The 27880-nt window shown below is 34.5% G+C and overlaps 1 protein-coding gene and 1 pseudogene across 7 annotated transcripts; one reads left to right on the top strand and one right to left on the bottom strand.

Moving 5' to 3' along the window:
* Positions 1-188: 188 nt before the first annotated feature.
* LOC130799424 (inositol hexakisphosphate and diphosphoinositol-pentakisphosphate kinase VIP1-like) lies at positions 189-17282 on the bottom strand (annotated as a pseudogene).
* Positions 17268-27462, top strand: LOC130799155 (pentatricopeptide repeat-containing protein At5g39980, chloroplastic-like). Of its 7 annotated transcripts, XR_009039248.1 has the most exons (8): positions 17268-17676; positions 19916-21962; positions 25550-25646; positions 25738-26064; positions 26154-26265; positions 26412-26592; positions 26671-26791; positions 26884-27459. XR_009039248.1 is itself a non-coding variant. In XM_057662248.1 (3 exons), the coding sequence occupies exons 2-3, from the start codon at positions 19926-19928 to the stop codon at positions 21948-21950; spliced, it is 1845 nt and encodes a 614-aa protein (XP_057518231.1). In that variant the 5' UTR covers positions 17268-17676; position 19925; the 3' UTR covers positions 21951-25522. The 7 variants fall into 7 exon arrangements, 4 of the variants coding, with proteins under 4 accessions (XP_057518231.1, XP_057518230.1, XP_057518229.1 ...); XR_009039249.1 differs by having other exon boundaries at positions 25738-26059; positions 26412-26791; positions 26884-27462; XR_009039247.1 differs by having other exon boundaries at positions 26412-26791; positions 26884-27462.
* Positions 27463-27880: the final 418 nt, after the last annotated feature.

The following is a 27880-nucleotide window of genomic DNA, read 5'->3' as shown; positions in this document are numbered from 1 at the left end:
TTATTTTTATAAAGATAAGATAGTAATCAATGAATAAAATATAATCAAAATACACTTTTATCGAAGTATTCTTTGTACGAATTTTATACATTAAATAAAATATACCTTTTTCTTGAAAATATTAACAAATGAAATACTTGAGTCAATATTATCAAAATAATAATATTATTACTTGGATTAACTTACTTAATAACCCCAATCAGCTTAATAAACTTATAATTAAGCTTTATTAAATGTAGTCTATTTCACTTTATATGGCCAGGGAGCACAATTACGTAGTTTGGACGGACTTAGACAGTTAGGGGCAGTTGAATAGATTATTGATTGCAAATCCTACATCTGTGCATATGATACGTACGTGGCCGTATGTTGTATTGATAGATACAACATACAAAACATAATAAGTAGAAGTGGCCCCTCTGTGAAATAATTGGAATAACGCCAACCAATCACAACTTCTTATTTGCGTTTTGTTTGATGCGAGATGAGGCGGCTGTGTCGTATTTGTGGGTGTTACAGGGATTGAAAGATATTATGGGCCCATCTCATACCCCTAGCGTAATTGTAACGGATCGAGACGAAGGTTTATCTGCAGCTATTCGTGACGTCTTCCCAGGTAAAAAGATTTTGTTGATCAATTATTGTCTTTCAATTTATTGAATATGTCTTATTTACGTTCAACGTTGTGTTCGATGTAGATGTGCGGCATTTGTTATGCATTTGGCATATTGGAAACGACGTTGAGAACATGGTGGACAAGTTGTGCGGCAGGAAAAAAAAATCAACAAGAGCAGGTTTTCAGGAAGGGTAGATGGAACCCCTTGGTAGAAAGTCCTACAACCGACGTATTTGAACAGAGATGGCAAGCAATCGTGAGTACTTGGTCGGTTAGGAACAAAAAGGTCGTGCGGTATTTGGCTGGAACATGGATTCCACTTAGAGAGATCATTCATGTACATATCAAAAGCATGTCTTTCACGGGCGGTCATTTCAGCAAGAGTAGGGAATCTGACCAATGGAGCAACGCGACTGGGCCATTCATTATTGAACTGAAAAAAAAAAAACCAATGAAGCTTTAGAATATGATAATAAAGAGCAATTATATAACATATATACATAACAGATAAAAACTAACGTATTCAGCTCTGCTTTCTGCTGGACCGTAACCGGCACTCGGTCCTTCGCCTGGGACGACGTACGGGTGAGAGCACACTCGGAACCATTCCATATACGTAGGATCAGCCTCTGATGGAACAGTGGCCCGACGGAGTGTCTGATCAACAAGACAGGCACTATATGGGAACCGACTCCATGCGTCCGTGTAACTTGACGGATCAGCAAAGTCCACGGAATAGTTACCGTGTGCCGGTCGCATCGCCTGGGTTGGTCTTAGAGGAGATGGTGGAATAGCCTGCACGAACCCGAGCTGCCGCACTGTCCTCTCCGGCAAGTACACCTCGACGATATCAAAGCAAGTGATACCCCCGATGTGCGTGGTGCGTGGGTGCTCATTCAGTAATTATGTATATGTATATGTATATGTATACCTATACCTATACCTATATGTACACCTACACCTACACCTACACCTACACCTACACATACACACACACACACACACACATATATATATATATATATATATATATATATAAAATATGTGTGTGTATATATGTACATAGTAAAAAAAGAGTGTTGCAGTGTTTGTGTACGCCCTTTTTTAAGTAGTGGGCCAACCCAATAAAATCAAACTATGACCTAGTCAAATTTAGACTTAACCTAGTAGTTTAACCTAATACAACTTCTATGTGGTTGAGAGCTTGGGACTTCATCTTCTTCCCCATTTTTCTTCCCTCCACTAAAATAGAAAAGGTAAGCTCTATTTCTTTTTTTTCCCTTAGTTTCTCGATAAACAACAAGAAGCTTCACCGGAACCCGGATCGCCATCACCGGCGACCTGAGTTGCGAATCCTCACAACTCTGGCACGGACATTTCCGACTGGAGACCGGAGGTCTGATCCGCGTTTCGCACTTCAATGGTTCAAACTCTGTTTATCTACAAACTACTGTGTAATTGCGAGTTTATGCCTTCATGGACAGCTATTCTAATTGAGCAAAGTTCGTAAACAAGTTTGGTAATTTAAAATACCATTTAATTAAATTAATCTCACTTAATTCAATCTTATTGAGAACATCTCCATGACATGAACAAAAATATCACATTTAAACTATGAATAAACAATCCTAAATCTTAACATGTAATCTGATAACCCAAAATTTCAAATTAACACTCAGTGCAAATTGTTCAACGAATTGTTACTATCAATTAACTAAAATTAAGATAATGCATTTCCAGCTTAAGCTCTTCACTTGCGGTAATATTTGTTTCAACAATCAACGGGCTGACCCCTTAAATATAGTAATACTTTTCAAGTATATAAAAAATGTGCCTTTTCATCAAACCAAAAAAAATAAATGATTGCAATACAAGAAAACACATAACAGATGATTACACATCAATTTATAAAAACCTAAAATTATTTGTGATTTATGAAATAAATGAATTGAAAAGAGGGAATAAATTAAGAAACAACCTTTGCTTGCTCCATCTCAATGCTTGCATTATCAAGTCCATCTAACATTGAAGAGTCCTTACTCACAAGTGAAACCTATAACAGAACATGTCAGCTTCCACATAAAAAATTGGGGCTCTTGAAATGCATGGTGAGCAAATAACATGGCATACAAGAATTGGTGTCAGCTGCCCTTCCAAATCAAGCAGACCTTTAGCAAAAGCAGCTGCTGACATCTGTCGTCAAAATAAATCTTCAATTCGAAATTAATCAAGAACTTAATACTTAAACTAGAGTAAGAAGGTATACTAGATCAAAGTTACAATATTTATTTGGAATAAACAATATTAGATAGATAGCCGGACCAAGGACTCACCTGCACCCGCCCTTCATCAGAGCTGTAGATCTTCAGATCATGACGGTATGTACTATGTAACCGCAGTAGACCTGTGCCTTCACCTGTAACATCCAGGATTAATTTTGACCAACACATACTGATTCGTTGGCAAACAAAGAATGTCTCAAAACTATAGCAAACTTGTACTAAAAGGGAAAATTGTGTACTGTGCTCCAAAATTTTTACTATAGTACATAACATTACACAAAAGTTAAATACCCCGAATAAACGTGTAAACTTCAAATTAATCAGATATTGATCCCTTTTTCATAAAATAACAGAAAAAAAATTCATATCCTCTTTATTTCTACCATTTTAGCAAACACGGGCCATAGTTTACATCTTGAGTAATCTATTTCCTCCCTCTGCAATCAGCTATATGTTTGCAACCAAAACATCTATGTTATTGGTATTATTTGGTTCTACAGCTCATATTCACAAATTCAAAGTGTTAAGACTAAAATCTCCCAACACTGTTTCTGTCTTTCTGCCACAACACAGAGACTAGGGCGGAACAACAGAGCAGTAACTCATGCTTTGCCTTTCTTGACATGAAATAAGATGACCTGATTTTAAACTTATTTTTCTCATATGGGTTTATCTGTTAATTCATTTTTGAACTCAACCGGACCATATTTTGAAGCTCATACTTGAGATAAGCATAATCTTGCTAGTTCAAGTTAGATTTGTCTAAATATGGATTTGCAAAAAAATCGATTCATTAACAGTTCTAAACATGCAATCACAGATACTTAGTACTCCTATTAAGTGCTTGGAACAAGTAGGGACAATAAGAAATTGCATCCCATTTTTCACATTGGTGAAGGTGAGAGATGTTTAGCGAGAAATGGTGAGAATGGGTCTTTAAAGTGGGCCCAGGAACTTTGAAAAGGTAAAAACATGTAACCCAAAATCGGAATAAGATGAAACTGGAAAAATCAAGTCAGCAAATGGATATAAAAAGTAGGAACAAAAATTTTCAATGGAGGAAGTATCTAGATATAAAAGGATATCATCTGAACTCTGAATTTTGTGATGCAGCGGGCTTTGTCTAATATGACTAACCACAAAAGGCAACAGTTCCCGATATAAGTTAATAGAGCATAGAGGACTTATTCCACTTCTGTTACATGTATTTTACTGACTTCAGTAACATTATTTAGAATATTTATAATAGGGAGCTAGTCCTAAAACTTGATTTGGAATACATATTCTCTATATTGTTTTAGTTGAAGAATAGCAACTAAAAAACACAGAGGAAGTATAAAACTTTCCGCCTACAAAAAAGATCTTTTTGTGTTTAAACATATAAAAAAATTCATTATGACTGAAAACTTAACAATTTCCCTACCTTTTTAGCAATTTGAACAATAAGCATAAAGGCAATGTTCTCTTTTCCAAAAAAAGGCATATATGTACTAGAAACTTTTTCGAAAACCAATCACTAGATATATGTTTTCAGTCCAAAACCAAGGGAAAAATCAAGGATCAACAAAGAACATAAACAAGTTAAGGCAATAGGAACAGTTAAGGTACCTGGATACATGTTATTCCGAAAATACCGACCAAGCTCTTCAGCCTGTTGAAGAAAATAGACAGACAGATATTATTGTAGAGAGATAGTCAGGATTCGTATGAGCATGGAGAGTCTGTTCATGAAACTTAGACAAACCGTGCATGCCTAAACACTCAAGGAAGAGGTATAAAAATATCCAACCTGTTTTCTTCCAGCGTGTGTTAAAACACCTCCATATTTCAGGACCATCAAAGCTTCAACAGGTCTTTCTTCTTCGCCTTCACCATTGTTTTTGGGTACCTTTACCCACTTCAAGGGTTTTAATTGTACTTTCCTGTATATACCAGAAAAGTGCCCTCCCTAAACACAAAGTATAGAGAACAGTCAACTTTTGTTTTCTCCTGTTACAAATGAATAAAAAGCATATGCTAGCAAATAGGAAAACTAATAAGCATTATCAAACCAACAAGACAATATCAAACTTTCTAGGATAAAGCTACCCATTATAGCGAGCATTATTGTTCCATAAAAGGGAAGCTCTTCAAATTTCAGTAAAACCAAGTTACATAAATGATATATCAACCTAGTATTGAACAATAAACATGCAGATTTCTGAAAGGAAATAAGTTATTTTTTGTGAGGATTTGAGGAGATAGTTTTATCTGCAATATGCAATCAACCTAAAAGGCCTCCGCCATTAGTTAGTACCAATGAGAAAACTATGAAGGATACAAATAGCTGATATTAACACTTAGGACCTAGGTACAAATAAATATTTTTGATGATCCTAAACCAGCACCATCATCTAAAATTTGAACAGATAATGTCTAGGTAGATACTTCTAAAATTCAGTAAATGCAATATAAACCACACTAAAGTGATAAAGTTGGAAGCAATTCCAAATGAACAACAATGCTAAAGCCTTAACCCCAACAACACGGAGTCAGCTACATGAACTGAAACAAATCAACATGAGAAATCGTCGCTAACAGTAATTGCTCTAAAACCATAAAGCAACTCGTTCAATGCAATCTTATCGAGAAAGTGATTGTCATTTGAACAGCATATCTCAGTTGATATTGTAAAAGAAGCTAAAAATCACACACAAAACAAAAAAAAAGGAAAATTATGATAGTATTCAATTAAAAAAAAGCACAAGATTCTTCAATTTGTAGGAGTTTCCAGAAAATCACCTCTTCAAGCACCGCTTTGACTTGACGAAGCTTTTTGGCATGCTCAATATCCTCCGCTTCACTATCACTCTCCCTGTCATGTCTGCAAGGAAGTAGATAGTAGTTTGGGATAAGTGCTCGTTTGATAAATCATTGAATAAGCATAATTCTAATGGACACAAGCTCAACAGTGATCTGAAAATGGACAAAACTTCACAAAACAAGATTACAACAAAAATAAGCAAATAAGAAATAAAGAAAACAAGATGCAAAAGCCCACAGCTTTGTGTCAATGCCAAATGGATCATCATATCCTGATATGATAGACAAATGCGGAAGGAAAAAAGGAAGAAAAAAAAACTGTCTTGCTCCTCTTAGGAAAAATAAACATGGATGTGCCACGAACACTTTTTCATTCTTTAGCATATGACATCACATGCCAGACGCCTATGATAAGAGCCATCAAAGTTTCCAAAATTGCTATGGAACGGGAAGCTTTTAGGTTGAGGTGAAAATTTCAATTGTAGACATGTTGAGCAAATTAGGATACTAGATTGATGCCTTCGAAAGTAATACACCAAATCAAAGAGATTTTCTGAAAAAAAGTACTCAGCCACATCTAATATCGATTAGAATCAGAAAAGGCAAAAGCTTTTGCATAATAGACAATTACTCGGAAGAGTAATCACTAGTATGAGGACAAGTGATTGTGTTGGATATGTCTTATAATTAATGTGCTAGCTCATTCTATAAAGACAACATCACATTGTACCAATGCTGCTAAACAACCAAAGGGGCTCTCATCTAGTCTTTACATAATCTTACCCTTGTAAAAGAAACGAGATTGTTTCCTAGGGTCATATTCATAGTGCAAAATAGCAAATTTTGATGCGATTGTAGTAACAACCATGATGATGTAGTGCCAAGGTTGATGGGGTCGTTGAACAGCCATATGTTGGCCAGAACCATGAGATATATCCCTTAAACCAGCCTAATTTGCATTTTTTTATACCTTTACGATTACGATGAAGATAATATCAGTTTGTCAATTTGAACGATTGTACAATTCGACGGATAAGAAATGTTGCGGCCTTGTTTATCCACTATAGACTCATACTATATGTGGAACTAATACTGTAATATTAGACAATTTAACCTAATGGGTCGAGCATAAACAATTGAAGCCATTTAAAGTCCATCAACAGTCATATTGACCAGATTAGGGTTAGAATTGAGTCTATCAAGTGTGATTATGCTTGGGTTACAGCACTATTGTTTTATAAATAGAACATACTGCATAAAAATGCATATAACATTGCTAGAAGATAGCATTCAGGAAGCACTTATAACCTCATAAATTGCCTTTATAGGATGAAATTGTTGGATCTTAATATCGTGGAATTGTATAGACACTAATACTCGAAATTTAGATACAATTAGGACTATAATACTTACAATCAGGATTGGTTGCATGATCAGAATTACAACTTAACAAAAATATTTACAAGAATTTGTAGGCTAACAGAAATGATAAATTTTTGGAATTCACCTAATAGAAATTAGCATTTGATATGAAAAACAGGTTTCAACATGCTTACCTGGAACGGGGAACAAGAGCTCTGGTGGCATCTAACAGATCTTGTAGCTGGACTGCACTTTTTAGCTTTGTCTGGAAGCAGTAAAAGACTTCAATTTTCAAATTGACAAACATGAAGCAAAAGTTGAGTAGTGGTCAAGACAAGAAACACCTCTGCTCTTGGCCATCCTCCATTGTACTTCAGCATCAAGTTCAACAGTTTTTCTTCAGTAACCTTCAACTTCATCTTTTGTTTCGGAGTTCGATCACCACTGCACCAGCCAATGTGATTATTTAAACATGACTGGACTTCATTTTCCATTAAAATGATGAGCAAACAAGGGAAAAGGAAAAAAAAAGGAAAATTCAGATGTCAGAACCAGCTAAAAATAGGAGCCCTATTGTTTGGTTTAGTAAAAGGGAATGCATGTTATGTTTTAACAAAAAAGTTGCTAAGACAATATTTTTCGTTTGCATAAGTGAGAAAAATCATATGACTGGAAGAGTTGTTCCACGTAAAAAGAACTTCCATAGATACCATCATATGTTTGAAAAGTATAAATATCCCACCAGAAACATGACTGAGGAGAGAAGCCTTACTGATGAAGTACAGCAATTACACATCGTAACTCCTCTGACTGCCCAAATGTTCCAATGATACCACTTCCTTGGCGTGTAAGTCCTTCTGAGGCATTGACTGGCTCATTAACCTTCCAAGGTAAAGTTGGAGGAAGAGTAGAAGAAAGATGTGGAGCTTTTGCATCTAGAAACATCTTCCTTAACACACAACCTAAAGTTGAAAGCACACAATGTCTTAAAAAATAATAAATAAACAAGCTCCAAATTGACATTTTCCTATATCCAATATGTATAACATTAAGCAAGATAAGGAAACTATTTGTATGAATCACAAAGAGAGATTATTCCGACTGATTTACACATCACTTATCCAAGGTGGGATCTTAGGTAAAGCATGTATGGGGAGAGAAAGTCCCCATTCATTGAGGAGCATGGGATAAATTCTGCCTGCTTTACAATGGGTTTTGTACTTAGCATTCTAGCATATTAGCCATTATAATCTTTTTTTAATATGTATTAGGTTTTGAAATGTCTATTATAAGCTGACAATTAAATATACGTTCTAGAAAACTTGAATTAATATGAGAAAATGGATAGTTTTCAAGTAATCAATTCACATTGCGATATCCGTGAAACAAGTCATAACACCTACGTCCGCAACATCGGGACCGTTTTCACAAATGTTTTTCTGAAAGGAGTCAAGGGGGTACCACATCGTTAGAACACCTATGTAGAGGGCTTAAATTATATATAACACATATTAGTTGTTCCAAAATGAGACCTTGTGTGATGTATCAAAAAAGCAAATTCTTACAAGGCTATGAAGAAATTAATGGGATACCCTAGATTACGAATGCCACAGCCTTCATGACTTGAATTTACAAATAAAAATAAACAAGCAAGACAACCAACATGACTTCAAATTCCGAGCTCATAAAATTTCAGCTTAATAAAGCTACTTAACACCTCCTCAGTAACCTAATTTCAAGTTTACATAACCCTTCTTCTGCACATTACTCTCCCTGTTCCATAAGATCGTAACAAAGATATTTGTCCAGAAGTTTCAATTAGCTTATATCAAAACCCACAGTAGAAGCACATCAAGAAATTTTGATAAAAACATTTAAAAAAACACTTCACTTAGCAAGAACAAATCTCAAACAGTACTTCGACTTGAGCTCAGGTCAGAAGTGTTTGTAAAAGCATTGGTGTACATGTGGGAGTGGCTAGTGTTCAGGATTTTTCATTAGTATTTACTTGAAACGGAGAATTAGAAAAACAAAGTTAAACACTTTTACTTTCAAGTTCCTCCCAAACTAATTCAAATATAAGGTTTCTTTAAGAACATGTAGTATGAAGCAAAGGTTGAAAAACATCATAGAACAAATGTGCAGCATAATTCACATTTCTAAAGAGACCATAAAGAAAAAAGGTACTACTTGTGGGAATTTTTTACAAAACTCCATCCATTTACATCACAAACATACGAGCGGCCCCCGCACGAAGCAAGTCAAATCCACAAACCTGTTAGCAATGAGAACATAAACATATATCATAAAGGGATTTTTCAGATTTTTTACACAGAAAAAATTAGCCTACCGTAACAAAAAATGTTCGTAGAAAACTTAGTTCATAAATAGGGTAAACTAATTATACATACTCCTTGTCTAAACGCAATGCAGACTTCTCTGGCCATTTGCTTCTCTCCAGGGGTGAGCAGAACGGGATATCTCACCTACCAGACAAAGAAAATCCCATTATTTATTTCTGGTAACTCATTGCAACTTCGACACAATAAACATACCCAAAAAAGGCATTGCACGAACAAAGGGAATAACATAAATACATAATCAGAAGAAAGAACAAGATATTAAACGTAAATGTAACAAGAAATATTTATTGCAATACAGGAATTAATGCAAAAACTTTTTCCCATTTTCTAAAATCTAGGAATCCAGAATTTGGCTTTTTAACAAGATACATTTTTCCTTGGATAGCCACAGTTAAGAGAACAACAGTTATGCAACAGGCTCCATCGTGACGGGATTAACGCTTTGGCCTTTTCTTCATTGGTGGACTCCAAAACTTAGCTCAAATCCATCTCAGTGGTAATAAAATTAAATTCGACTGCAAGCATTATTTGGGTACATATCTAAGTCTCAAATTGTAAGCTTAGTTTTAAAAAGTGTGCCTTCAAATAGGATCCATATCGACAAATGACCAGATAAATTTAATGTTAGGCAATATATACATACTTCTTTTCCATCAGGGTTTCTCATTACGACACCGTCAACAACAGGAGACTTCCTTGCTTCAGCAGGAGCATAGTCAGGACCAACTGTGTACACCTGTAAACACAAGTTCCACAGAAAACTGCACAAATTCAAATAGCAGGTGGAAAAGAGCCCATAGTATACAAGGAATATAATAGTCACAAGAGAGTATCAAGGTAGCACAAAGGTAATAAAGCTTGTAGTGGAGCAAAATAGTCGTGAATTTGTAATGTTCTAATACAACAAAAGGCGATCTTTAACTTAAAGGATTTGCATGCCCTTGAGAGAATTGGAAAATTAACGAGAACAAATGTCTCTATTTCGGTAGTCTTTTCTTTCCAAAAATTATTTGAAGGACATTTTTCTCTAGATCTAAGAAGTTAGAACACGTGTAAAAGGCCAGCTTTACACAATAACACGCATAACAAAATACTTAAAACAGGCATAAAAAATAATGGATCAAGGAACATTAATAGCATGATAAAAAAAAGTAGAAACGTAAAGGATTAAAGTCATTTTAGAACATTTACACTAACAACAACCAAACTTATACGGAACTCCTACAACTGAAAGCAAAAGCAAAGAATAGCAGATACAACCTAATGAACTAATAAAACTCATTCATCCACCCAAACTTATAGAGATCTTAAGCATTCAACAACAATTTGCATTCGAACCAAAAGCAAACCTCCCCCTCAGATTGTAATATCGCACAAACAATAGTTAATTTAAAAAAAGCTTCTAGGCTCATGATGCCAAAAGTCTATACAGGTAAAGGAATAAAGCCCCCTGGAAACACATTTGGAAGTGGCCTTCTGCCGGCAGCAATAGTATGGAGTATTAGGGCTGCCTTTGTTCAATGATAACCAGTTCATTTCGTGATAGAAATTGATATCAATTACAAAGAAAATTTGTGTCTCAACTGAGCTCTGTAAAACAGGAAAAAGGGTAAATTATTTATATGAGAAGATCCACATCACTAGATAGCAAGGCTTTTAGCAACCAAGCGCATCAGACAAAAAGATAAACATTCAATCATAACTTTTAGAATAAATTCGCAATGTACAGAACTGCTCATTAAAAATGTAAAAAACTTGTTTAGAGTTGCATGAGTCCCTGCCATGAAAAGCATAATCTACAACTGTGTACGCATGGCATGAGCACCAGCTCATTATAAGCACAACCCACCTTAACGTCTGTTCCTCCTGTGTGCATAAATTCTTCATATATATAGGAGCCATCACGTCTTACTTGTCTGACATCAGGATGAAACTCACTGGAACAATTTCCAACCGAAAACAATAAATTAAAAAGTAGTAAAGTCAATACAGAATTGGCACTTGTTATTGTTACTACTTTCACAAATCAGAAGATCAACTACAAAGAAACAGTGAAAAATCATGAAACACAGCTAGTGATGTTATAAATCATCATGATTTTGCATCACCATGTACAAGCAACGATCCAAATGGTTCAGATTACAGTGAACACGACTCCTTTGCATTTCAGAAAACTAAGAGCATGTGCAACTGTAAGTTGTGAGTTGTGACCATTTGCAAGGCCCATCGACATCCAAAGAATTTTAGTGCTCGAGTACTCACAAATCAGATGGCTACAAGTCCAAGTATAAGATTCAGTTACTTGTTTATGAAAAAAATCCAAATTTCAGGCCCACAATAGCGTGTAAATGTGTCTTGCCTCATGTCCAAGCGTCAAGGATCTACGACGAATATTTGAAGGAAAATAAATAATCAAAGTAACCTTCAGACTCAAATATGTCATGTACTCATGTATAAATTTTTGCTCCTCATTGGTAAATACAAAGAAAATAATCGCCTATAATACTTATCCTTCTCGAATCATGTCTCCTAAGTTTAAAAGACCAAGATTTCCCAACTCCCAACCATGCCATGTTAACAAGACAATGGTGCAAAAACAAGGTTGTATCGTATTGTATTGGTCGTATCGTAAAGGTTTTCAAATTTATCGAACCGCTATTACATGTATCGTAAGGGTGTAAAAAAAATGGTGTTTCAAGCCATTTCAAGCGCAACTGCATCACACTTGTTACCGTATTAATGTATTTGTTACCGCAATTGCGCCATTACCATGTTTTGCACTTTGACCTGGACTTAACTACATATGAATAAGTCTAATACACTAATCCTGAAAATTAGAACACGGATACTACATACTAAATGTTAACAAAACCGAACGAATTATATTGGTTATTAAGAAAAATATAGATCTTCGAATTTGCACCATGACATTAAGACATAAAAAAATTGAAACAAAAAAAAGACACTTTTTTTTTAAATTCAAAAAAATAATACACTTTGTAGTTAACAAATGATTGCATTCACTGTATCTTCTCTCCCCAGAATCAATAACTGTATTGTTTTGTTAGCTTCCAAGCCAACTAAGATTTGGAACAAAGTATCAAAAATACAAGCATTTATGTATTATAAGGAAGCAATATATATCTTTTTGCCCCAACCTCTACATTGTTCACCAAAAGGCTACTATTAGGGAATACCCATCAAACTGAACTGCTCAAAAGGTAGATATTGGCTATGCCACTATGAATTAGGAATCATGTCTGCATGGTCTCTCTAATTTTAAATGGTTATAAACTAGACACTTTGGGTAAAATTCACTGCCTATACTTATTTTCAATCTGTCCGTATTTTCTGTTTTTCTAGGGACATCAACAGATTAAAGCATGAAGCAATGAAGAAATTACCACTTTCTTAAATTGTACTACAATTCAAACAATTAATAAAATGGAGATGCCCACCTTCCTGAATAGCTCCTTCATGCCCCCACCAGCAGAACTAGGATAATATATCATTATGCTATGATTATCACCTAAATTAAAGGCATGAAAAACTGTCAGCAAATCTTTACATAGATAAACAGTCCAAAGTTTGAAACTGAAACAAAAACAACTGAAAGCAGCTCATCTCTGTAACAGTAAAGAGATTCAAATAAATTTTATCAACCAACTAGTAACATCATAAGTAATAAGAACAGGGAAGAAACAGAAAAATATGCAACTCATGGTTACTCCAGTTTACATGAACAATAAGCAATTAAGAGAACAAAAGTTGTCAAGTTACTTCAATACAAAGTCATGTTTGTAAAAATATATGTTGAAAAAAAAAACGACTACCTTCGCACTAGAAAGAATTGACTAAAAGACACAAAGATTACTTGCTTTGTTACTAAACATAATGATTGCAGAAGTAACAAAACAAGCCTCTACAGTTAGAAACTGAATAAGAGAATCATTAAAATTGGGCTGAAAGAGAATAGGAGAAACAATAAGATGCAGTACCATATATCGTACCATATCAAATTCAAGAACCGTGTTGAAATAACAAAATCGTTGGATACCAAGTTGAAAGCGTGAACAGGAGTGTCAATCTATCAAAAGCTACGAGTATTAAGCTAAACTAAAGCTCTTCACCTAAATTATTTGAGAGCTAGTACTACCCCTAGACAACTTTACCACAAGCTTAAATTCAGGACTCAATCAATCAATCAATTATGTACTGGCAGTCTTCGTTTTACACACTGATCAAAAACTAAAATGAGTAAAGCTTAACTAAAGCTCTCCACCTAAGTAAAATGAATAGTGCCTGCTCATCCTAGATAACCTAATAAGCTACCATACACTGAGCCAAAGTTCTCAATAAACATCACCAGTAAGAGTCGCTTCATATCGTCATATACTCATATCCGATATAAAATCTTATTGTAACCTGTCTTATGCAATAGTTGTCACCAACTTGAACAAAAACAATTCAGGTAGTTGAAAAGAAAGGTGAAGTTGCATGCCCAAATTCAACAATGAACAACTTGACATAAATGGAAAATTTTCGCAACACTAAATTTTTGGAAAATTGCACACCTGTAAAGCATTATAATATTACTTGACTAAAAACAAATATCCAAATCATACAAAAATAGGAAACTCTGCTATTTCAAGTACTCAAGCAATTGATTGGCTTACCATCAACCGGTTTCTCCACAAATGGCTTTGCAAAGCGCTCACCATGGACTTCGACAAAATCATCTTCTTCGTAGAAATAATCAACTTCTTGAAATGGATAATCTCGATTCACAAGAGCATATCGAGGGACTGGAATACCAAACATCTCCAGATGCTTACACATGCAAAGAAAATGAGAAGTCAGTCTCATTTAGAGTAATATAAGGATTTAGAAAAGAAACAAAACTTCATCAAGCAAAATGAGAAAAAAAAAAAAAAAAAAAAAAAAAAAAAAAAAAAAAAAAAAACTCTAAGAATCATGGCAAACTAGCTTAACTTCTCACACCTCTAGAATTTTATTACGCATACATTTTCCTATGATTTTATAGTTTTGAGCATCATAAAAAGGACAAAATGATCATATTCAAAAACCTCCATGCAAGAAAGAATCATATTCACATGAAAGTCCTTATGGAGATGAATAGATGATCCATTAAGAAATATTGTACCAAACACAAACACATTACAAGGAAATAAAGTGTATCTTTTAAGCCCACCATAAATCAACGCAGACCTTCACATGTATGTTTCTCAAGGCATAAAGGCAATGGGTACATCCAGCACATATGTTACGAAATTCAGCAGGCCACTACAACTAGTAAATTACTCTTAGAAATTTAATACATACCTCATATACTTTCCTTCTGTCATGCAGCAGGTGTTGTGGCTCAAGTTCATTAATTAAAAAGGGCCTAAAATACATGAAAAAAATCAATATGCAAGCATATGTTAGAACAACATCAGAGATTGACAACATATACAAGTTACAATTAAAAAAAAAAAAAAAAAAGCACACCACACTCTATTGCAAAAACTGTATCTAAACACAAGCAGCTATTATTATGAACTATAAAGCATTAACATGGGAGAATGATTGGATTTTGCATTAAATTGACATCCACATGGTTTTCTAAGGTACTGCATCGTTAGCTGCAAACATCTGTTTTTCTTTATTAGAGAGGCAAAAATAAACTCATGATACGTTGATATGGGCAATATTTTGCACCATGAAAAGAAAAGTGGCCAGCCACAGTTCACTCAATCTGATAAGAAATGACAAAGAGAAGCAAAATACATATTACAATTGATTTTACCATAGGCTATTCCAGACCAGTCAACCATAACAGATTGACTATCTCAAACAGTGATGGGCTACTTTTTTAAAAAGATGAAAGACAGCTATCACCCAAAAAGTAAGCCTAACAAAAGCGTTACAAGTCATGCCAACGCAAAGAAATAGGTAATGTGTATGTAGGATATTATGAATATTCAATACAATACTACTATGGCAGAAATTTCCAGCTACGATCCATCTGATTCACCCAATCAAAAAGCGAGAATTTGGCATACGTACCTCAAACACTTTATTAGCGAAGGGGAGAAGGAAGAGGAACATACTCTATTGAGTTAACAAAACTGGCAGTGCAATGATAAATAAGATGCAGATCAGGCAAATTTTGAAGCTTACTTCCTTAAAGCAGCATATGCCTCAACTTTTTCAAGAGGATAGCCAGTGGAGTAGAAAGCAATAAGACAATCGCACAAAGGCCAGCTGCATTATAAAATACATCAGCAACAAGTTTAGATAACACCATATAAAAAAATACTATTTAAATGCTTTGCCATTTAGTCTCAAATATACTCTGAAACCAAAAATGTAAATAATATATTATATTCTTTTAATGATTAGGAGTATAAGAGCTCTCTTTTAAGTTCAATGGACCAATGTAAATGTGAATCTAGAATACAGTTGGAAAGCATAGGCAACAAACAAAGGCAATTGTTGTATAAAAAGTTACCCCTCATTCCCAAAATTTACCCACATTTCAATTATAAGGCGTTCCAAAACGATATGCCACAAGTCAATGATGCAACTTAAATTTGAACTTCTCCATATTGCTCTCAATAATATTCTTAATTAAGAACTTAAAAAAAAATACAATACTAGTACGATGAAGATGCAAAAAATTAAATAGTTGAAAGCTAGTATTGCTTGTTGGACTCTATTTCTTGAAGCATATCAATGTTGCACATATTCATGATCTTCTGGTATATCCTTCATCATAGTCCCTAAGTTTAGAAGGTTCAATCGAAATTGTTCAAAGACAAAACAAAAATTTGTTTATTGGAGCAGTTCTTTCAATAATTTCTTTTTCATTAAAATGTAGTGGACCAAAGTATTTTGATACTTCCCCAAGTATATTCTGCACTGCTTCATCAACTTGTAGCATATATTACTCAATGTTGAAAGCCTCATTAAAATACGACACAAAATCATGTATAAATGGTATAAAATTTCATATAAGTATCTAATTACAATTTTGGAAAGATGCCATGTAGGCTGTAGCTATCACATCCCAACAATAAGTATCAATATGCTAACTGTAAGAATATTACTTGTAAGCCATAGTCAACAAAATGGAATCTATTCTCAACATTTGACTAAAAGTTCAAACAATTTACACAGCAGTCAACCACATAATTTTCAAATTACAACTAATACACTAGCAAATTATTTCAGTCAACTTCAACCACCAATTGACAGATTTCTTAGCCGCCATCGCTTAAATATTCTTCTCCATAAAAACGAAAAGATCAGTAATAAGAAAAGGCGTAGAAAATATAAAAGCAAACAGCTTAAATAAATTTCATAAAAAAAAAAAAGAAAGAATAACATAAATTAATATAAAAGCATTTTCTCAGAATATTACTGGATTCTACGAGAAAAGTGAGATGTGTATCTGCTTCCAATCTCTCAAGTATCTGCTTCATCGGGGCCGAAGATGCCTATAAAAAACATTTCAATTTTTTTCCATACCGAAAAGTGAAAAGAAGTTAGAAAATACTACGTAATCAACACGATGAAATTAATTTCAAAAAAAAAACATATTGTATCAAAGATCAAAAAAAAAGAAAAATAGACAGAACAGTGTGTTTAGGATTCTGATGACGAATTGGAAAAAAATAAAGCAGAAACAACCTCAAAATCACATTTTACCTTCTTTTCCATCACACAAACACCAAGTTTAATTTTCCTTCCTACATCGCCACCGTTTTGTGCCATTTTCATGTTTCTGTAACTTCGATTTCTCTCTCCTGAAACGCTTAAATCAGAAAACGGAGGTTTCACCGTCAAGAATTCGCGAACAGTGGCGGATCTACTAATGGGCCTGCCCGTGCACGTGCCCCATGTGATTTTTTTTTAAAAAAAAATAAAAATAAAAAAATAAAAAAAATAAAAATAAAAAAAATTCGAAAACAGGGGATTCATCGAAACAGAATAGAGACCCGCAGTCCCGCACCCGCACTCTCTCTCACTCTAAACCTAAAAACTCTCCCTCCAGTTGCTGCCGCCCTCCCGCACGCCGCACGGCCTCACCAGTCACCACGCCACCGCCGGCTGCTGCTCGCCTGCTACCTGCCGTGGATTGCTCGAAGCGACGAAGCCTCGAAGGCTCGATTCGAAGTTCGAACTTCGAACACAGTCGAACTCGAACCGTAATCCCTAAAAATCGAAATTTTTGATTTTGTTTAAGGTATTATCACTCTGTATCCTAAATCCTAATATTAATCTTGTTCTAATCTTTAATCTTAGTGTTAATCTTAAATTCTTAATCTTGTTGACTTGTTTTAACATTTTTTTTCAATCTTGATTTTTGAATTTTGTTAGAATGTTGTTTCTTGATTTTTTTTTGTTTATGTTGTTTGAGTGATTGAAAATTTATTAATGTCAAATTGTTAATGTGTTTGTGATTTGAATTTTGAAAAGTTAAAATATTGTTCTTGATTTTTTTGATTTGAATAAGAAATATTGAATATTTGTTAGTTGTTAATGTGTTGTATATCCTCTTTGATTTGAATAAGAAATATTGAATATTTGTTAATTGTTAATGTGTAATATGTGTTGTATGTTGACTATGTATATTAATCTTCTTGCTAGAATTCAAAAATCAAAATAATGAAGAGAAAACAAGAGAATATTGCTTCTATTTTTGCAAAACATTTTAGAAAAGAAAGTGGGGAAAAGTTTAATCCAACTCAACAAAGTCAAGATGAAGAGAAAGAAAGTCAAACTATTGAAACTAATACAAATTTCAAAACCCCAACCCCACCATATGAAGAAAGATTAACTTCCATTGATGTTTTGAATCTTCCTCAAGACCCCGGAAAAAGGAGAAGAGTGTCTCAATTTCACCCAAGTGACCGAGATATTGTTAGAAGAGAATATTGTTCAAGAGATCCTTGTCAACCTTATAAACATGAATTTAAATTGACAAAGTTTGGGACAAAAAACCGTAGATTTAATCCAAAATGGTTTGATAAATACAAAACATGGCTTGAATATAGTGTTGAGAAAGATGCATCTTTTTGAATTGCTTGTTATTTATTTAAGGATGATAATGTTGGACAAGATTCTTTTGTGATGGATGGATTTTGTAATTGGAAAAGGTCGGAGTCTTTTGCTGTACATGTTGGTGCAAATATGAGTGCTCATCGAATAGCAATGAAAAGACTTGGAGATTTTAAGAATCAAAATAGTTTAGTCTCAACTGCTTTGTTTAAGCAAGATGAAAAAACTAAAATTAAATATCGAATGAGATTAGAAGCTTCTATTGAGTGCTTGAGATGGCTTATACTTCAAGGCCTGCCATGTCGAGGTCATGATGAAAACCAAGTTTCATTAAATAGGGGTAATTTTATTGAACTTTTAAAATTTTATGCGAAAGGTAGACCTGATGTTGAAGATGTTGTGTTGGATAATGCCCCTAGAAATTGTCAAATGACGGGTCCTTCGATTCAAAAAGATATTATCAATGCTTGTGCAAAAGAGACCACTAAAGCAATTATCGCAGAAATCGATGACGAGTGTTTTGCTATTCTTGCTGATGAGTCTGCAGATATATCTGATAAAGAGGAGTTGTCGGTTTGTTTGCGTTATGTTAGCAAGAGTGGTGGAGTGGTGGAGCGCTTTCTTGGCATTGTACATGTTCCTAACACTACCTCTTTGACTATTAAAAATGCAATTGAATGCTTGCTTATGGAACATTCTTTAACACTTTCTAACCCATGTTTTTATTCAACTTTTGATTTGTGAAAGTACTTCCCAAAATGTATTTTGGGTTCTAAATTCTTACTTTTGGATATTTTTATCTTCTTGAATCTTACTACATGATGTTAATTTCTTTATTAGTTCTGTTGCATTTGATTGTTCTCAACAGTGAACGACTTTAATTTTTTTTTTTTCATTTCAGTGATTGAAATTTATGCACAGCATACGGAATTCCACTTGAACATTTTGTTGAATATTGCTCTTGAACTGCTGACTTGACTGATTGATCTTTCTATATGATTTTATGGAGTTTTTAACTGTTGTTGAATGCCCTTTGTAAAATTTAGAGGTTAACTGAACTGAAGGGTTTAACATTCAATCATTTTGATGATTCTACTTGGGTTTGGAAAGAAAAGAAAGGGGAGGGAAATGGAGGTTTATTTCCCTCGTTTGGATACCAATAGGGGAAGGGAGGGATTCGGAAAGAGGAACCTCTTCACATTTTTAACAACACAAATCCTTCCAAACATAGTGTTAGTGATTGAAATTTATGCACAATACACATTCAATAAGTTTCCTCCATTCTCTGTCTGTCCTTTTTCCTTTGTGATTCTTAAAATTAAAAATATCCCAAGTTACGCATTGAATACATCCCCTCTTTGAGTTTTTGTCATCTACATTCAATATTTTCTCACATTTTGATTTCTGACACAATTTTTGTTTAGTGTATGCAGAATGTTTGATATTGTATCATTGACGGTGGATGGTGGGGTTTTTTCTATAACACAAACTCAGCATAATCTCCTTTCGAAAAACATCATCCATGGACAGAGAACTCAGTGTATTCCCACAAGAATTTCATCATCTTCGACAAAAGATGTATGGACTAGGGCACCATCCCAAGCTTCATCTTCTTCATCGTCTACTTCTTTTTCACAGCAACTTTCTCGAATATATTGCCAAAATCAAACTCAAAGAAACAATTTCTTAGACCACTACATAGACATGGAGGATTTGCTGAAATCCATTGCCCAAACTGCAAGTGAGGAAGAGTTGTTTGCTTTATTGTCACCTTATAAAGGCAGGCAACTATCTGTTAGGTTTATGGTATCTCTTCTTTCCCGTGAATCAGATTGGCAAAGGTCGATTGCTTTGCTTGATTGGATAAATGAAATTGCTTTATATACCCCATCAGTGTTTGTTTACAATGTTGTCATCCGTAATGTGCTTCGAGCAAAGCAGTGGGTAGTTGCACATGGTCTGTTTGACGAAATGCGGCAAAGAGCTTTAGCCCCTGATAGGTATACTTACTCGATGCTTATAACCCATTTTGGAAAAGAGGGCTTGTTTGATTCGGCACTTTCTTGGCTTCAGAAGATGGAGCAAGACCGTGTGTCGGGTGATCTTGTTTTGTACAGTAATTTGATTGAGTTGTCTCGTAAGTTATGTGATTATTCTAAAGCAATTTCTCTGTTTTCAAGGTTGAAGAGGTCTGGTATTAAGCCTGACCTTGTGGCTTATAATACTATGATTAATGTGTTTGGGAAAGCTAAGCTATTCTGTGAGGCTCAAGATCTGTTGAAAGAGATGAGAGAAAATGGAGTCACGCCTGATACAGTTAGTTATTCAACACTTTTGAATATGTATGTAGAGAATCATAAGTTTGTTGAGGCATTATCTGTGTTTTCTGACATGACTGATGCAAATTGTGTTCTTGATCTCACTACCTGCAACATTATGATAGATGTTTATGGACAGCTTGACATGGCCAAGGAAGCTGATCAGCTTTTCTGGAGCATGAGGAAAAGGGGCATTGAGCCTAATGTTGTTAGTTATAATACTCTTTTGAGGGTATATGGAGAAGCCGAGCTTTTTGGCGAAGCTATACATCTTTTTCGGTTGATGCAAAAAAAGGATATCGAACAGAACGTTGTAACGTACAATACCATGATGAAAATATATGGGAAATCCCTTGAACATGAAAAGGCCGGAAATTTGGTGCAAGAGATGCAGAAAAAGGGGATTCAACCTAATGCAATTACATACTCAACAATAATTTCTATATGGTGTAGGGCTGGGAAACTGGATCGTGCTGCCAAGTTGTTTCAAAAGCTTAGAAGTTCTGCTTTAGAGATTGATCAGGTTCTTTATCAGACTATGATAGTGGCTTATGAGAGAGCGGGATTAGTTGCTCATGCAAAACGGCTGCTACATGAGCTTAAGTGTCCAGACAATATCCCCCGAGATACTGCAATTGCCATTCTTTGTCGAGCTGGAAGGATCGAAGAGGCTACATGGGTCTTTCGACAGGCATTTGACGCCAGAGAAGTGAAGGATATTTCTGTATTTGAATGTATGATTGAACTTTACTCAAGAAATAGGAAATATATGAATGTCATAGAGGTGTTTGAGAAGATGCGAGAGGCGGGATACTTCCCCAATGCCAATGTCATTGCTCTTGCCTTAAATGCTTATGGAAAAGTCAAGGAGTTTGAAAAGGCTGATTCAGTATATTGGGAAATGCAAGAAGCAGGTTGTATATTCCCAAATGAAGTTCATTTTCAGATGTTGAGTCTGTATGGCGCAAGAGGCGACTTGAAGACTGTGGAATCACTTTTTGAGATGCTGGATACCGATCCCAACGTAAACAAAAAGGAATTATATCTTGTTGTTTCTAACATACATGAATCAGCAAAAAGGCTCAATGGTGCTGCAAGAGTAGATGACGTGATGGCAAATGATGGTACACTAAGATCTTGAACCCAAATATAGGTAATGTTTATGCTATTAGATTACTTTAACCTTATGCTATGTTTGGGAATGTTGATTTCATTTGAAAATGTGAATTTGACTCAAATTTAGTATTTGGCAAATAAAAACTTTTCAAATTTGAATTTGAGTCAAATCCAACAATGTTTTAAAAGTAGTTAAAGATAAGGATTTGAGAATGACTTCCCTAAGCTTGTCATTCTTAAATTCTTCTTTGATGAATTCAAAATTGAAATCTACAATTTAAAATGAAATGCTTGTTTCCAAACGCAACCTTAAATTATTTCACATTTTGTATGTATTTATGAATAGTGTACATAATTGATATATCATTCCCATTCTTTTGAGGTATCCTGGTATCACTGTGAGATAAAAATTCTGTTGTAGCTTCACATTTGAGGCATATAACATGAAACGCTACAATTTAGCAACGAATAAAAATGTATGACACTTCTTTGTGAAGATTTAGTATATGACACTTCTCAAATTTTACAAAATGAGGAATGGCCTACCGCTTCAATCAGGTGTAGCCTTTGGACATGTTTATTTTCGTCTTTATTTGCCTTTGGAACATGATTCTAGGCATTTCATGTTTCTTTTTCAATCATTGCTTGTTCATCGTTATTCTCCTTCGTTTCAGCTTCAATTGAGAGAAAAGAATGAATAAAATGTTGAAATGGGACTAATTTTCTGCTGGTTTCGAAGGTTTTCCCAAAGAATTTATATGCAGAAGGGGCATAATTGGGTTCACTAGTTAATTAATTTTGTCAATTTCAATAATAGTCTACAATAGATAGGAGATCAACCTCAAGTTCAGGTCCAGCATTGGTGTAAATCTGAAACTTAGAACTTGAGTGTTGATGGAAAGTTTACCAATGCTCAGATTAAGGACAAAATCCTAGCTGAGAAAGGTATTGTCTTATTTTTTTAAAATCTAGGCATGTTCTTTACATATTTATTTCCATTTTGCTTCGCTTCAGAATTCTTGTTATGACTGACTGATTTATATTCTGATTGAGCTGGACATAGTGTTTGTGAGATGTGTCTTAAATTATGGGTTTTTGTGATTTGTAAGTAATAAGTTTATTGAATCATGTCATTTTTTCTATACTTTTGATGGGTTTTTGTAGTACTTCCGTGCCAAGTTATGTACATCAAGCTTCCTTATACTGTCTCATGGATGCTTGCTAAGATTATGAGGGGAAAATTGGTGGTGGTTGGGCATCAATTTTTAGGGACAAATTTAGTATTAAAAATGCTTACTTTCTATTGTCAGAGTAGATTATGATAAAGTTTTTTGGAGGGGTTTGGCAGGCAATAATATAGCCTCCCCATAGGGCTATCTTTTGCCTTTGGTTGATTATTTGGACAGATAACCCTTCCCTGGTTAGATTGGCTAAGTGGAGTATTTTTGATGATCCTATTTGTATGCTTTGATGAAGATAAGACTTTGGAGTATGTTCTTCACTTGTGTAAGTTGTGATGGACCTTAAAAGGAGACTTTAAAACCTTTTCATAGTTTTGATTTTGGCTTTAATTTTGTGGAGGAAACAAAATCTTCGCTAAGCTTAAAAGGAAGAAGTCGCAGGAAGACAAAGCTTTATTGTTATGCTGGATGGATTTGTGCTATGCTCTATGGTGACGAAGAAATAAGGTGATCTTAAGTAGTGGCATGCTTCCTCGTAGTCTTATCGCTAGAGATATTGTTTTTCGTATTGCTACTTGTGTGGGTGGATCTGTTCCTTCTTGTTCAGGGCCTTTGTTTAGTGTGTGATATCTATTGGCTTGTTGTTTGCTGTCTGCCTTTGTGTGGCTGTTATGTTATGCTGTGCAGGTAGTGGTAGATGTTTTGAGCTGCGGCCTTGCAACTGTTGGTGCAGGGGTTGGGCAGTGACTCTGCGTGACTGCTGTTCTGGGTCTGTTTGGAAGTTTCAACTTTTTATTTTTCAATGTTAATTGTTGTATGGTCATTGAAGTAGGAAAAATCACTGTTTGCTATGTTAAATAAATTTAATTATTATGTTAGGTATGAAAGATTAAGGACTAATGATGGGTTTAGATTTTTCTTTCAAAAAAAATGATGGGTTTAGATTTTGTTGAAGTTCCAAGAATGCTGAATTATAGTAAAACAATGAACATACAACACTGTGTTTATCTAGTACTGTTAAGATGATGTTCTGTCAATGGTTTCGGACTAATGATGGGTTTAGATTTTTCTTTCAAAAAAAAATGATGGGTTTAGATTTGGTTGAAGTTCCAAGAATGCTGAATTGTAGTAAAACAATGAACATACAACACTGTGTTTATCTAGTACTGTTAAGATGATGTTTTGTCAATGGTTTGTCAATGGTTTCAAAGGTAATTGTTGAATGATAGTTTAGTTATCTTTTTAGAGAAGAATTTGTTTCTCAATGTTAGTATTGATGCTACTGTATATAGATTTCAAAATATGAAAACTAAGCGAAAGCAATTGTAGTTTATTTGTTACTTTATATTTCATTATGTTGGACTATGTTTTCATTGTAAATTTGAACCATTGTAGTTCCTTGTTATCTTTTATATTACTTTGGCTTTCTCTTGGGATCATTGCGCTTCTACAAGTCATTTTGTTGAAATAAAAAATATTTTAGTTGTTAATTTTACAAATGAACCTTTGTCGAAATCCCGTCCATTTGTTGGTGCCCCAGGGGACTCTGAACCCTGAATCCGCCACTGTTCGCGAGCATTATAGAACGAAAGAAATGATCCAAATTGAAAAAATGGAGAGAATGAGGAATTATAATAGATAGTATATACCTAAGTCTAGCTAATGCCTAATAGGTAATAAGAAATGAAAGGCTGTTTTGCTTTTCGGAGTCTTTTAGCCTTTTTGGACTTCGGAGATTATGATGATGAAAAAGGCGTGTTTATAAATGGGTGGAAAGATTATAGGGGAGATGGAGGAAAGAAGTGGGGGTGGGGTCATTTTTGGATTCTGGAATATGCATGTGAGTATGTGACATGTTAGGGAGTCTCATGGATCATGCTCATGGTTCATGGACTTCGAAAATTTGAAATAAATGAGATTATTTATCTACTTAATTCCAAATATAAGATTCGGGAAAATTTATGTCCCAAAATAAGCTTCCGTACGTCCAAGCCTAGCCTCGGGTAAGTCGCTATTACTAACAGCGAATAAGGGGAAATAAAATAAAAATTAAAAAGTTGAAAGTCGTTGTTACTAACAGCGACTATGAAATTTTAAAAAAAAAAATTCCAAATATTCTCCTGGGCCAAGACTCACATAACAGCAAGCCCAAAGCCCATTCACTTTAACCTTTAAACAGTTATCTAATATCAGATGAACTAACATTCAGTAATCGGACTGTAATTCAAGCCATTGGTTCCTCTTCAAAAGCTTCCGGTCCAATGTATCATTCAATAGCAACTATTCTAAGAACAACAGGTCCTTATGATAGATTTGGTGCGTATATTCAACAATTCTAATATCATTTATATCAAACATATTTAATTTCTTATGCGTATAACTACATATAAGTTATAAATACATTATCAAGAAAGTAACTTATCACCAATCATTTATTATTTAGATATAATTGGTGTTGTTCTTTTCATTGGAGACAAGGGAATGGTAAAAGGTGCATTTGAGCAACAAAACGTGTCAGAAGTTATTATCACTGATCATAGGTATAGTGTTGCACACTTTAGCTTTTTAAACATATTTATCTATTGTATTCTATATGTTTCATTGACCAACCTCTTTTTCACACTTTTTTAGAGCTACCTCATGCAGCTCACGTCAACCCTTAACTGTGTCGGCATGGAATGATATGGCAGACTTCTTTAAAACAAAACCTGCTGAAAATCAAATCGTTCGTTTTACATCTCTAAGGGTTACATCACACAAGGGCATACTTACTATCATATTTTGTTCTTTATGATTCCCTTTATTACTCTAATATTCAATAAACCCATTGCCATCTTCATTTATGCGATGATAATTGCCTTTGAAAATTATTAGGTTTTGGCCTATCAACTACGATGTCTTCTTTAATCATTCCAACACCAACTGGTGACAAGGCAGATTCTCTAAGCCACTGGTAAAGTACGTAATCTATAAACGATTCCTAATAATGCATTTACACACAAAGTTATATGTCTCCATCAATACATGTTCTTTTTTTTTTAACATAGGGCCTCTTCTCATGGATCCTTGCTTCACGAGCGCAAAACACAAATTCTGAAGACCCGCATGCCCTTAAACGAAAGGCAGTTAACCACAATTGCCTTCATCAAAAGCAAGACGGTATTAAATCTACTTTTCTAATTATATCAGTTAATTATCTATATTCCTTTATAATTTTGCTACATATATATCCAAAAACAATCATTATATAATAGAATTATAAGAAGTATCAATCAAGTAAAACTAACCCTTTTTTAATTCCACAGGCAGCAAATACTATCCAAGAAGAGCGATATTGGATAAAAGCATCGCTCGAGAATTTTAGCTACAATGATATAAGAAAATTTATAGGGTGTGATCATTGCAATAAAAAGACAGACAATGAAAGGAATTAAGTTTTTGAATGTCCATGGTGCCACAGGATAAAGAGAGCGTCGCGAAGCCATGGTTGGTTCATAAATTTATATGTACAATTTTATCTACTGAAAACTCTCATATACAATTTTTGCTTTTGTCATCTATCAGATTAGCGCTCACTTTCGACGCCCACGATAGCACGGGTTCTATCCAACTAACTGCATTCAATGACACCATAGCAGAACTCTTTGAAAAAACAATCGATGAACTATATAGTCTAGCTACTTATGTAAGGGAAAAATCTCTAAAATCTAACCTTGCCAAATTCGTAACTTTAATCATTAGTATACTTACTACTATTAGTTTATCTTCACTAAACAGGAACATATTGAATCTTATCAAGACATTGCTCAATCCCTACGAGTGAAATTGATTGAGATACAGCTGGGTCCAACAGTCGCTTTATCCAAAAGTGGTGTGATAAAGTGGGTTCTAAAATTGATTGCAATTGCACCAGATACTTCAACAAACCCACAACACTTGGCCTGCAAGTCATCTGAGACTCATTCATCACAAGAAAGTATACCCGCTCAACTAACTGATGCTACTTATTTATAGGCTCCAGAACCATCATATGCATCACATAAAGTAGAGACCGATACTCATTCATCAGAACAAATTATACTAGCTCCATTGACTATTGTTTCTTCAAATGATCCACAACCATCATCTGCATCAAAGAAAGTAGGGACAGTGAAGCGTAGTTTAGATTTTTCGGATGCAACTACTTCTTCCGATGTATTGGACTTCAACGCTTAAGTTGTCTACGATGTTAGCTTTTGAAACACTATCTTAAATATTGTTGTCTTTTTGGAACACTTGTTTGGCAACTCCAATTATTAGGAGCTCTAACTTTCATGCTAGCCCATCACAACCATGTTCATTTTGCTTAACTATTAATTGAACATGTAGTACTATCTTTGCTTTTGTATTACAACTTTATGTGTTGTTGCTTCTTATCATATATTTGTTGCTATCATTACTCTTTGAAATTGTCCTGAATTGGAACTTAGAATCTGTATTTTCATTGCTTTGTTTTCTAGGGGTTAGGATTCACGTTGTTGCTGCTTACATTTTGGAATTGATAAATGCTTTGGTGCATTGTGATTAATTTGTTGCTTGTAGTGAACATCTGTTTTCATGGCTATGGCGATGTAGAGGACATTTGCCAATTTCCACGATTCGGTAAGTTATATTAAGTTCAGCTCATGTTTCAAGTTACTCATTGAGATTTTTAAATACTAAGCAATTAAGATTAGTTAAATTTTGTTGATATGTTGCGGGAGAATCAAGCTCCCGTTAATTGTAGAGTATTAAA

This window comes from Amaranthus tricolor, chromosome 14, assembly GCF_026212465.1.
Source record: "Amaranthus tricolor cultivar Red isolate AtriRed21 chromosome 14, ASM2621246v1, whole genome shotgun sequence".
Lineage (NCBI taxonomy): Eukaryota > Viridiplantae > Streptophyta > Magnoliopsida > Caryophyllales > Amaranthaceae > Amaranthus > Amaranthus tricolor.
This window is presented reverse-complemented; position numbering and strand designations above follow the sequence as displayed.

Bases quoted from the DNA above. Each gene is read 5' to 3' on its own strand.
- LOC130799155 (XM_057662246.1), top strand. From the start codon at position 19,926: ATGTTTGATATTGTATCATTGACGGTGGATGGTGGGGTTTTTTCTATA.